General features: G+C 33.6%; 1 protein-coding gene across 1 annotated transcript in view; it reads left to right on the forward strand.

The window, feature by feature from the left end:
• Window positions 1-14,008, forward strand: part of LOC127831023 (uncharacterized) — a 58,949-nt gene extending 44,941 nt beyond the window's left edge. The window contains exon 3 of the mRNA XM_052356004.1: window positions 13,266-14,008. Within this exon, the coding sequence (XP_052211964.1) occupies window positions 13,266-13,705 (440 nt within the window). The 3' untranslated portion in view covers window positions 13,706-14,008. The remainder of the gene's footprint in view (window positions 1-13,265) is intronic.
• The last annotated feature ends 633 nt before the right edge of the window (window positions 14,009-14,641 follow it).

Here is a 14,641-nt window from a genome sequence, read left to right on the forward strand (position 1 = left end):
TTGACAGTCTCTATGACGTGCCCACGTCATAGCTATGACGTGCGCACGCGATAGATATGACGTGCGCACGCGATAGCTATGACGTGCGCACGCCATAGTTATGACGTGCGCACGTCATAGCCTTGACGTGCGCACGTCATAACTATGACGTGCGAACGTCATAGAAATAGTTAAATAATATGACATAGGAAGTATTTTATATAACTATTTCTATGACGTGCGCACGTCATAGAAATAGTTAAATAAAATATTTCCTATGTCCCCTTTATGCCGCCGTATGTATTGAATACGAAGCACACATCTGGTAAGAAGGCAACATTTTGGTATTATATTATTGCAAATAAACAAAGAGAATAAAATGCGGGATAATTAAACTGAACAACCACAGAGCGAAGATAAAATTTCCAATATGAACCCATAACAGACGTAATACGTGGCACAGTCTGTCAATATCTGTTTCACAAAGCAGCATACAACGTTTGGAATATAGTATTAGTAATTGCAGCCCTATGGTATCAGAGTAAAGTCGGAGTGCAAATGTGTTCGAGGCTGTTGGAATTTGATGTAATATATTTTTAAAATTAAGAAACATTTCATGCGTGCAAAGTATACTTGTTCTGGAGTAGTAATGAACTGGTAAGTATTTTGCATTTCTGTATTATTTTTAATATAGGATTTCGAACTTTATTGGACTATTTTGCACTTTAATATGCGGTGTACGTATTAATATGTTTTTTAATCCGTACACTCATATCGAACGGTTAAGGTACACCGCTTCACCTGTAATATCATGATATGACGCTTTTGCGCTAAACCATCGTTATGAAACGTATTTTTTCTTCAAAACCTCACGTCGAGGAAACAGAAGGTTATAAGGAATTAAGTCATATCTGCCTCAAAACATTTAATCCACGCTTACTTCAAAACCTTTCGACTAAGTCTATCGGATCAATAAGCACACTTTTCGATTAACGGTTTCAATAATTTAATACAGTTTGTATATGAAAGCCTTACGTTATAAAGCTCAGGGGAAAATATTGAATATTTCAAGCAACCTGTAAATAAGCTAATGTAATTTTGTTTTCACATATCTCTGAAGTTCACATGGTTTGTTTTTAATTTGGATTTGCCATTTTATTCATGGTCTATTATAAGGGGAAAGTTATCAATACAAATACAATTATGGACGAATGGATTTTAAGGAGTTTGGTCAATTATCGGTACCTTTATGCTAATGTGAAACATTTGCACGAATAAGTGTGGTGAAATAATGTTTTTTATTGAGTTAAACATGTATGACTAGATATATAGGATTTCATTCAAAACCGTATTGCATTGATATACAGGTGAACCGAGGAAGACGCTTAAAATCTGACATCGAATGGAACAAAAGTGTTATGGTGTTTTTTTTAATTCCATTTTTTATTTCCTTCGTAAACATGATACACTTACTATATATATATATCATATAACATAATACATAATATGTCAAATATACAAACAATTAGTATGTTTGTTTCACAATGTATAACTATATAATGGTACATAGCATTTTGCAAATACTATGATTGTTGTAGATAAAGCATGTGTATTTTGCTTATTACATATTACTAGAAATACATACATTGAGCAAAATGTTTCACAAAGTTCTTTATATTACTTGTGAAACATAGCATCTATGAAAACAATAGTTGGCGTGAAATGAATATGTTTGAAATAGTTTCAAACAATATTTAAAAGTTTGCAAAAATGGTGTAACGTTACACAGGTCAATAAGGGTTAAAATACAAATATACAAACAAGAAAGAAAAAATGGATGTTTGTTGCTTTAAGGGGTGTTGCTGCAGTTTTGATGTGTTTTTTTCTATCAAATAGATTATGTCAAAAAAATATATTTAAGATATACATACAAATAATATATGAAAAATGAAATAAAAACATAGGGTCACCGGCCTTGTTTTGATTTTATTCACCATTATATAACATGTACTTTTTCAATAAAACTGATCAATCTCTAATTGCAAAAGTGTTATGTTATCGAAACTCGCATTTACGCTTCAAACATGTTGTTGTTTAGTGTTTTAGTTTCTCGAACATTCAGCATAATTCGTGATTGTATTACATCACGTCTTGAAATAATTTTGTAACTAACAGTAATATAGATTTTTGTATTGTGACATGTGTAGCTATGTTTAACGCGCTTAAACATATTAAAATAAACCTCACTATTACCTGTACTAAGTGCATAAAAGGTATTGCTAGTACCGCGTTTAACAATGTGAGCAAGAGAAAGGTATTGCTAGTACCGCGTTTAACAATGTGAGCAAGAGAAAGGTATTGTGAGTACCGCGTTTAACAATGTGAGCAAGAGAAAGGTATTGCTAGTACCGCGTTTAACAATGTGAGCAAGAGAAAGGTATTGTGAGTACCGCGTTTAACAATGTGAGCAAGAGAAAGGTATTGCTAGTACCGCGTTTAATAATGTGATCAAGAGAAAGGTATTGCTAGTACAGCGTTTAACAATGTGAGCGAGAGAGAACAATATAACAGTGGTATATTTAAGAAATAATCCACGGGTAACCGTTGGTTATTGCGGTAATAACCAACGGTATGGAGTTCCGATGCGTAGGAATTAAACCACGATGGCGTAGCTTTCTATTTCCATAGTTATCGTGCCTAAGCAATTCCAAAGATTATTGATGTTCACATACGTTTTATTTGTGTGTGTGTGTGCATGCTCGTTAATAGGTTTTCTCATCAATCAATTTTAAACTGATCATTAATAATATGTTTTGTGCATAAATATTATCCGTTCAAATCCCTGTAGCTTATATACATGTAGCGCTGATATCGTTACACGTTTATAAAAAAGTTGCTATTTTTGACAATGCTGACAATGTCAGGTTTGAATGTCATAATAATGTCTTGATATTGCAATTGTGGCAAGTGGGGCGTTAGTTGTAGCGGACATTCGTTCTACTACAAGATATGTTATATTTTGTGTACTGCAATGCAATTAAAGCATTCTTTAGTTGCCTAAATTTAAATTTAACCTGCGTGTAACATGCAGTTTGTCCATCAAAAGACTGGTTTTGCTGTTGTAGTGTTTCTATATGTTACCAAGCGCATCCCATATTACATATCTCATTCGTCTCGCTGTTTACCTCGTTTGTGTATTTTACATCCCTATGTCATCTTCAATGTCCGATTATACTCTTTATATATCAACAAGATAGTTGTAAAAATACGTATTAAATAAATGGATATAGAATGTATTAACTCTAAACATTTTCCCCGTTGTCCAATTAGGTTGATGAGTGATACGTGATTTACTAACTAATTCGAGTATTAACACGTCGATACACATAAAGGATACTCATTTCGCAATCTGTTACGGCAGGTTGTATTTGTATGTCATCAAAATATTGTTTGTAAAACGGATGATTGGAACCTGTCGTGTATCATAAAAATCATCATGTGCAATTAACATCCCCTTCCAAAATGTAGAGATAAATGCGGAATGCGCAAAAATAGCATTAACTATTACTTATGATGAAATCAAGTTACACCACGTTAGGTGTTATTGAAGTGGTTACCCAATAATTTAATTGGCAATTGGACCAACGATCGGACGACCCGATAACAATGTATGTGATACTGTACTTAATTCTAATTACATTGTCAAGCATAATGTGTTTAATTCACCATGGAGTGTAATCACGCTTCAATTAGTACAAATCTAGATACAAGCGCCTTAAATATGCATGATTTGATTCTTTGAAATCGCGCTTCCATTCTAATAAACGATACGCTCCTCGAACTAGCTAGAGTACGCAACTGATGGCTGTTAGAAAAGATTATATAACGGTTAACTAACCAATCCTTAAGAAAACGGGGATATATTTTGGCCGTGCTCTGTGAAAAGGGGGAGGGGTTAATTTATGTGCGTTAATTATCATTCCAGAGTAGCCTGTTCAGTCCGCATAGTCTATTCAGGGACGACACTTGCCGCTTTAAATGTATTTTTGCTAAGAAGACTTTCTGTTTTCGAAAAAATCAATAATAGCGGAAAGTGTCATTCATGATTAGCCTGTGCACAAAGCACGGTTCATGCTTAAAAGCTTGGGAGTGGACTTTCAAATTCCAAATAACACCTCCGGAGTTGGTATATTCCATTGACGGTCGCAACATCAATATCAGTTGATATCAGATAGAAATATCCGTTGACACTGCACCGCATCATAAATGCGTTGGAATACCTTTATGCAAACGACCGTAGAACAGCTTAATGTTTACAATATCTGTTAAAAAGATTACTTAAATGTTTTGGTTGGTGGTGAACAAAAGTGAAGGTGTTAGATCGTTTTCAAGCATACGTATTATATTCCTTAATTATTATGGAATATTAATTCGCAGGTAAATACATGTACACATATGACCAATCGCATCATTTTGCTTTCATGAACTGTTCTTATAAGTATGTATTTTTTATTCACAAACAAGCATAATATTCTTCGGTTAACCTGCATATCAATGCAGAATATTCTAGTTTTATGCAAATAACGATGGTACAACAATGTGGTGCTTTTTAACAAGTTGCAAAAAATATTTATACTAACAACTAAATTGTTAGCACATATTGTCGTTGTGTGACTGTCGTGCAATATATTAATTAATAAGTATATACTGGTTTGACTAGTCTTAAATTTTATAATAGCTATTTGGAATGTATTTGATGATATTATATGTAAATAAGCCAAACAGTCGATCAAAATATGATTTTTAATAATACCAATTTATAACTAAATAAATATTAGAAAAACAGCATCTGAGTCAGGAGGTTTATATCACTTTTTAAAACAATTGTCCTTTAGTTAAAGTTTTTCTTTGTGGTTTCAAATTGTCATTTTTCAATGTGATCAAACATCACTTCTATTCATCCTTATACACAGCATATGTTAAAAAATATTTGTTCTGTTTTTCTTTTAATATGTTTTACAAACTAATTTGCACTATGATAAGCACCCCGTTCCTTCCATTAACAAGCGGTTTTGTTTATGTTCGCATGTTAAACTCATTTTTGAAGGGCAAAGTGAAGTGGGAGGTCCAAAAATATGTGATGCTTAAGAAGCTTGACAAACAAGGTGTTGTACTTGCTAAATATCGGAAAGTAGTACTTTGCATATATTGACCCTTTTCTACTAACCGTTATATATAGTTTACGAAATGCAACAACTTGTGGCCTATATTATTATGCTTGTGTCTATCTTAGAATAAAACATGCAGTATTACAATTTCGATGATTATCGATAAATATCGAATAAATTAATTCTCAAATCCGTTTTCGTATATATATTGTCAATTTTATACAAGACTAAATGTTATTGTTTATATGTGCCATATTCATTATGTAACTAGTATAAAGTGACGAGCGTAGGACATTTCGGAACTCGAAGATGAACTAATAAAAAATCCGCTGAGGTTTGGAAAAGTTGGTCTGTGTTTGCAATTAGCAGACACTTTGTTTCTGTTTGAACTCTAATACCTCGAATACCTTTAGAGTGTTGTGTGTGTGAGCGTAATTCCCGTCCATTGATACACCAGATGCGAAAACACTTTCAGTTGTATATGTTGAACAATGGTAATTTGGAATCGACGATCGGAATTAGATATCTAGAGTATCATATGGACTCGATTTTCAAATCGATTGTAGATCAAACAATACTATATTATTGTTAATTATAAATCGACATTGTGTGTGCTTGCATATTGAATGTGAAATCTTGTTACATAACATAAATCTGTTGTTTTTTAACAAATATTTATATTTTCCAATAATGAAGAACTATGTATTTATTGTTATAGTAGTACAATTACAAACCTACAATTGTATCTGGTCTTCGTCAAAACGAAGCTACTTAAGTTGGAGGTTTGATAAGTTGTTCGAAGAATTTTGCGCAAATAGGAAAAGACTTTAAAAGGTCATTCTATAGTGTATTAGCAATGTCTGCACACATGTTACAACAATTTCTTGGTACACGAAATATTTTGTATTCTTCTCTGTTTTCCTACAATTGCATAGGGATTTTAGATTTCCTTGAATGTTTATACTAGTAGTAATATTGTTAAAGTATCCATTTTGCTTATATAGCGCGATACAATTTATTCCAATGTTGGCACTGAGTATGGTTAATATTGTCCGTTAATTTTCGAAAGCATACCTGCGTTATTAGTTCTAGTTCTACTCATATAAACTACGTGTAAGGGTCAGCTTACTCGTCACCGACCTGTTTATTACCCGATAAACAATGTTTTATAACACTTCGGCAATAAAGGAACGATGTAACGATGGACGTTAAACAAGTTGGGGTTTTATATTGCTGCGTTTGAGGGGTTAGCAAACACTACGTGCTCTTTTATATTGAGAGGCGTATTATGTTTTACATAACGGAGAATAGTTACAGTCAATAACTAAACTTGAATATACGATAACTTATAAAGACCGTTGGTACTAAACGGATCATAACTAATGCTCGCTTTTCATATTGTGTATGCTTTATTGTATATGATATCCATTTACGAGAAGTCTTAATGGTTTGATCAATTTCTTAAGGTAATACTTTAAGGCTAGCCTTCAATATATATTTGAAACCACTCTTTAATTGCTTGTTCCTAATCAGTACTATAAAAAATACCAAGCCACATGTGTGCGGTCGGTATACGAGAAAGAAAAGCTTCTAGTATGCGCAAGTATGATCCAGATAAACAAGGAATGTCGGATTCAAACACATATTGCTAATATCAATACAAAAATGCATCACACCAAAGCGGAATCTTTCTGCTACAAACAATAAACTTGTCAAATGAAAATTAAACATGACTTTGAAAGAACTTAACAACTCAAATAGCGTTTCTCTCGAAACCTGGATTATGATGTATACTATCTGAGACAACAGATTAAAGCAATACATTGAACGTCATTTATTGTGTGTTCAGACTTTTCACAAGCCATTACTCGCATGTCGAATGCACCTATGGCGGCATTGCATTGATCTCTAAAACACATTATGGAGCAAATAATGGGATAAGTGTAATCACAGAGGACAAAGGCGATAAGAACCGTTTTCGGTTTTGTTAATAAATATTACGTAGTGCCGTGTGCGCGTTACTGCGCTTTTTACAGTCATAATTGTGTTAATATAAAAAACTACATATTTTTTTAGATGGAAAACCTATGTTTAAATCAATTAATGATAAGATCATATGTGTCATATTTATGTAAAGTTTATTATAAAATAAGTATTTTTTTTCTTGTTCATCCGTCCGTTTTTGTTGTTATGAAAACTTTCAACGCGCCTTTGCACTAACGTCGTTCGGTTCATATTGCAAATTGCGCCATCAATTGACTTCATCGCAATATATTTTTGTTACAATAACAAAGAAGTAGTAAGATCTGTCTTATGGGGGGCTTGTAACATAAGATAATGGAAATATTTCCGATTTATGTTTGCATCTCAATAACGGGACACGGGGGTAATTTGGTGCCACGATTCCTCTAAATTTATTGGTCAATTAAAGCAATGGTAGACAAGAAAGTCACAGGGACGAAAATCAGAGTATACAAGTACTTTGCTCGCTGAATATATCTGTTCAACACATAGTCAACTCCGGGCCATTTTAGTTATTTTAGTGTGTATACACTTTTAGAGAGATCTCGGTTACGATTGACAATGAGCTCTTCATGTTTACCGTTTTTGTATTATTTTTGTTTTGCATATTATAAGCAACAACATTATGGTTAGATATGCAGTAAATAAACATCAATATAGTTATACGGCATGTTTTGACCGTGAAAACATAGTGTCAAATAATATTTCATGCAGCTCTAAAAAAACATTAGGCACTTTGCGAACCTAAAAACATTAACTATTTGCTTACGATAAAATACACACCACACACACACACACACACACACACACACACACACACACACACACACACACACACACACACACACACACACACACACACACACACACACACACACACACACACACACACACACACACACACACACACACACACACACACACACACACACACACACACACACACACACACACACACACACACACACACACACACACACACACACACACACACACACACACACACACACACACACACACACACACACACACACACACCCCCCACACACACACACATACACACACACACACACACACACACACACACACACACACACACACACACACACACACACACACACACACACACACACACACACACACACACACACACACACACACACACACACACACACACACACACACACACACACACACACACACACACACACACACACACACACACACACACACACACACACACACACACACACACACACACACACACACACACACACACACACACACACACACACACTTGTGAATCGATTGTTCAAGGGTGATTAAGGTTATGTAAAACATTGTTTTATTTTTAGGCCATTTGAATTGTTGTTGGATAGCAAACATGCGAGAGTTGATAATCGATGAAAATAAAAAAAGATGTCCGCGTGTTTTCCGAAAACTACAAGAAACAGTAGGCACTCTGCGAGCCTAAAACATAAACCTTGCCTTTACGATGAAAAAAACTAAAACACGTGAATCAATTTTTCACAGGTGATTACGACCATGTAATACGCTGTGTTTTATATCTAGCCATTGTATTGTTGTTGGATAAAGAACGTGCGAGAGTTAATAATCGGTGAAATGCTTAGGTTGTAAAATTACTGCAAATAAGAAATAATTAACTGATAACATAACCACTGTACTACTTATGTGATGAAGCGTCATATAATTTTCACGGTATGTTGATGTAAATGTATATCAGTTCTTATTGTGAAAAAACAACACCATTTTTCGCAAATCATTATCCTTATTCCAATGAATGTTCAGTTGAGAACGGACACTTAACAACGATTCAAACTATATTAACTTTACCGTAATCATGTATTCATAGTGATAAGGAAAATTATTATTTAACCAGACCTATTTTAAAGAATGTTTGTCGTGTTTTATAATCACATTGGTTAAAGAAATGTGGATATATGCACACATTTGTTTGCTGTTAACGTTTGTTTTTCCTGCATGTTTTTTTTCAAATGTAAACAAATTTCATGCTCCTCTGAATAAGTTATATTGTTATCTTAGAAACATACTAAACATCTAAAGTCAAACTTTATTTTCATAGTGTGATTTCATAATACAAAGTTGCTAAATAAGCCGCCTCGAAGTTCAATCACCGGCATGAAACAAAATTACTCATCACGAATGCCAACGACATTAAGTTGACTATACGGATCGAATTTGTTTCCCAAGAGTGGAAAACTGATATGGCGCAAATTCTTATGAATGACTGGGCTCGTCATAAATGTTTATCGCTTTTAGATATGAGGTCTACAGATGTAAGACGTGATTTTATTCAAAAGAAGTTGGGGTTTTTAGTAGATCTTTACATTGTGCTTGCTTTAGTTTCAAGCAGATATATGTTACATTAGTATCCTGACAATTACCTTGACTAAAAATATATAGTTCTTTATAATATGTACCATACTTTCGATGTCTAACGAACAACACATTTAATCGTTTACATTATATTATATTTCTATTTCAGAAAGAGTGTTCTACGAGTTGTGATAACTATATAATTTAGTTAGGTATTAATATTTGGTCAATTACAGAAAGTGACCGTATATTTCAATTACAGTTGTTACACAAAAGAGCAACGCGCTCTTGTACACTCAACATATTTCTGTGAGAGAACAGTGCGCATGTTACTGTTTCAGGTGTATGGTAGAATTAACTTGCGTTATAGAGATTATTTAAGCAATATCCGGTTAACGAAAGGTGACACTTTATTTCCAAATATTGCCATTACATGTGTTACCTAGACAAAACACAATTTTAGCGCATGACTCCAACACAGCCCTATGTCAAGTCACGTATTCAAGTTTTTTTTTATAACGCATTATCATTCATGACACTGTATTGTCATTGCAGGTGAAGCCCAAAGAGAAACAAATCTGAGCGTTTTCATCCAAGACACAACCGCGTTTGTTCATTGGTCAATAGAAGGCAACCCCGATCACGTGACTGGATTTGAATTATTCTACGAGCTCGTAGAATCAAGTGGTACTGCGATATTCACGTATGGGATAAGCCGTCTCCAGAGAACCTTTCGAATCATAGGCCTTTTACCTTTCACCAAGTATGAATTTGTCTTGTTTGTCAGATGCAGTCTTACAGTTAACTTATGTTTAAAAAGTTTAAATGTGATTTTTCACATGTTAAGTTATTGTGCAATTTGTAACATGCCGAAAATACATCGTAGAGATGATGCGAATTTTCTCCTACTGATGCTATTCAAAATTGCATTTAACTGGGTTTTTGTTTAAACTCCAAACGCATTTAAACATACTGTTGTTGATCTGCGACCAGGATTGCGAGCTGTTTTATCGTATAACCTTTGTTTAGTAAGGATAGTACGAAACAACTTATCTCGTGCACCTCTCATTCCCTCTTTCTGCTAATTATGTGTTACTCATATGCAGCTTCCTTTATAATGTGTTAAACTTGTATTGTGTAGACATTTAACCATCGCTTAAAATAAAACACTACCGGTGATTAACACAAATTTCTCTTTTGATAATATGTCTTGCCTAAACTTTTTTATATATGTGATATGTTGGCCCCTTTTTTTGTTGGTAATGACAAAATAATTTTGAGTTCAGAGCTGATATATTTATGCTACACATAAAGCTTGAAAACTATATTTGAAGATATCGCCTCTTTAATGTATGATGTTAGAAAGTAGTTTTATTCAAACACATTGACATTTTCCGTTTCATTTCGAGAGAATGCATTTGACATACAATGATTACAATACCTGTCTTTTCGTTTGTCAAGTACTTTCGTATGTATTGTATTGGATGATATCAGTAATTGGAAACTTGCTATAAATGCAATACTATCAAATCGTATCATGCACATTCTCTGCTAATACATTGTTTTAGATACCGTATATACATGGTTACGATAACGGATCTGGGTAGAAGGAATCAAAGCGAGGTGGTGGAGTTCACCACAAACAATGTCACAGGTAACAAGACTATTACCAAGCAATAAAAGTTCCCTACCGGTTATCGCAGGATTCACCATTTTCAGCAATATTTCTAGTCTATTTGTTGCCATAGCAACCAGAATTCTTGACGTAGGAACACAATGAAATCACGTGAATACTTTCCATATTGCCATATATCCGTGTTTCAAGTTTCATAAAAAAATATGTAGAACTTTAAAAGTTATCGCAGGATCCAGAAAAGTGTGACAGACACACAGAGGGCAAACCATAAATTCCTCACCGTTTTCACCGATAGGGGACTAATTGGCTTTTGCAATTCGCTTGAACACATATTGGTTTACAATACGATAAAACGCATGCACTACATATTCTTACATATTCAAATTAATATAGTCGGTGTTTATGTGCTGAACAAATTTGTTATGAGAAATTATGACTTGATTTGCATTAGTTTACGTTCTAAATATAGCTTCCAATATCTGTTGATATATTTTAAGTACGTCAGTCATTTTCTTATCTTCACATATCAGTGCCAAGTAACTAAACAGTTAAAGTATAAATGTCAGAAAAAACACATTCAAAGAGAAATAAAACGTTGCTCTGAAAGGAATTTTTGAACGAGTCCCATCTTTATAGAAGCTTATACGATTACCACTCAAACATTTTCGAATTATAGTAAGGATGAATGATAACTTATTCATGCCATAAATACAATTAATTTTTATTCGGAGAAATATGTAATATTTTTTTCTTAGATTTGTTTCGCCATAATTTACAATGTTATAAACGACTGACTGAAAACAGAAAACACGCATTATATAGTAAGTGTTCGTCATTGTTTACCTTGTTACGTAGCACTTAAATTTGAAGAAAATTGTCACCTAATGGCAAACTTATGCATGTGTACACACTTCGCAAAACGTTTAAGTTATCGTTGCATACTAGTTGTCTATTATGTTCGTAAACACGCTTGTTTAATACATGCATTGGTATATTGTTGAATGCGGACAGATTCATGGATGTTAAATCATTCCTTTCCAATCATTTTTGTTCATTTAATTTCTGTCATGTATTACACATTAATTTGGCATTTGTAAGTAATTTTACACAATTTAGTCCTTTATGTTGATATAATGATATGATGTCCATCACTATCATACAGAGTTTACATTCGAAGTCCGAAAATTAAATCGGTCTTCTAAGACTTGTGTTGAAACAGAGACTTTTTCGACAAAAATACTACTACGTCTTAATAAAAAGGGCAAGATAAAGGTCAAATGTCTAATTAAGGCTTTCAGTAACAGAGCAATGCCGGATCACATTTTTGTTCATCAGACAATATTAGATGTTGTAGAAGAAATTAAACCTTAAACATAATTCACGTCTGCCTTATATATAAAACTTAATATATTTGCATTGCGAATGTAATAAATGTGATCAGGATCTTCATGGTATACGCTATTTGCGATTCGTATTACTTGCACCGTTAAGATAACACCATGGCAATCTTTGATATTAAAGCCACACATCTTATTTGGCATAGTAAATTTAAGTATAAATAAGAAACATATTTTATCAATGCCAATTAGAATATATCTGGTGGTTACAAGGTAGAAATCCGCTTTAAACTTAAAAATAATCGGGTTTGTCGAAATGGACGTATACGTCTAGAAATCCTACTTTCAGTTTTAAAAGCGGTTCCGTTTGAAAAATCGAAAATTACTGTCTAACTAGGCTATAGATTTAATTTTATCTATGCCAATAAGAATACATCTGGTGGTTACAAGGTTGACGTCCGTCTTTTTTGCGCTTTAAAACTAAAAAATGATCGCGTTTGTCAAAATGAAAGTATACCTATAGAAATCCTACTTTCGGTTTTAAAAGCGTACCTACCGTTTGAAAAATAATAAATTACTTGCTAAGTAGGCTATATATTTAATGACAATTTTGCACACTTTTCAAATTACATCTTTATTTATTGATTAACATGTATTTCATTGCAAGGTGTGTGGCTTTAACCTTTTCAAACAAAGGCTGAATATAATGGGACATGTTCCTATGGTAACATTACTAGTTTAATCCTTACTTTTCTTTCTTTTCAGGGATACAGTTTGTTGAGAGCACAGCCAGGGGAATACAGTTGGAGGAAGCCATTGTTCTATTTATAGTAGTGTGTCTCTGGGCATGCGCAATGGTGTTATTTGTGAAGCAGTGGGATAATATTCGGATATTAGAACCACAGGAACCTCGCTTCAAGCACAGTCCAAAAAATCTGCACACAATAAGAATAGTTAAGAAACCTCAAGATAGTATTATTTACAAAAACTACAGCCGTAAAATGTCATTGACAATGGTGGAACGCGAGAAAAAACTTCTTCGAATGAATACGGTGCCTATAATGGAGAGCGTGTCCTCGCTTAAAGCTTTGACATCAAAATACAGGAGTAACTTGCCAACAATTGAAATGGAAGAGACGTCTTATAAACCCCCAATTGAACCTATTGAAGAAGTAACAGTGATTAACGAAAACTCCATAGCTTGATTGACCAGAAGCTAATCATGGTCGCTTAAACTGCATTTTTGCTAAGAAGAAGCTTCCTTTGAATGAAACATACAATACAAAGGAAAGGGACGTCTCTGATAAGCCTTGCGGACTGCATTGGCTTATGTCGGAGAAACTTTACGCATATCCATAAAACCCAGTTGTCCCAGAGAATATAGAAATAATCCGACAACCATTGAAATGGAAGAGATGCCTCATAAACCGTGTTCCACAATCGTGTCGTATTGAAGAATTCACGGTAATTAACGAAAACTCAACATATTAGAAGTGTTCTCCTTACAAGGATGTGTAGTACACACGAATTAAGCAAGACAAATTTTGTCAAAAATCAGTGTGTATAGTGTATCGTATATGTTCCTCAGTTTAAGTGTAAATGCGATTGTTATTCCTACATGAATATATTACATAGCTCAGTATAATGACTCATATATGATTGTTATGTACAATACTATGTTGTATACGTCGCTCAAATTGTTATACATGTATATTAATATATTAAGTATATAATTTAAACATTGACTATATTCCATAATTTTTTCTGAACCACAAGTAATACATGATAATTTTTCTAAGGGGAGGAAAACTTATCTAGCATTGTATTTGTAAAATAGTCTTTACAAAATTTATCCCTCTGTTATCATAACGTGTTCAATATATGCACATTTTGTTTTAAAAAAATCAATAAATCTGTGTAATGTTTTCGTCATATCAGCAACAAAGTCAAAATAAGTCATATTTCTGTAAAAATGGCATTCAAATATGTATTTACACAGAAGTTATAACGCTGATCTCCGCATTCTCTTCCCACATATCGTGTTCGTATGACAAAATACAAACACAACTTAATAGAGCGCATTTGTATGAGTGTACCAGTTAAATCGAATTCAAATTGCCATATAAATAGATTGTGTGGGG

This window comes from Dreissena polymorpha, chromosome 5, assembly GCF_020536995.1.
Source record: "Dreissena polymorpha isolate Duluth1 chromosome 5, UMN_Dpol_1.0, whole genome shotgun sequence".
Lineage (NCBI taxonomy): Eukaryota > Metazoa > Mollusca > Bivalvia > Myida > Dreissenidae > Dreissena > Dreissena polymorpha.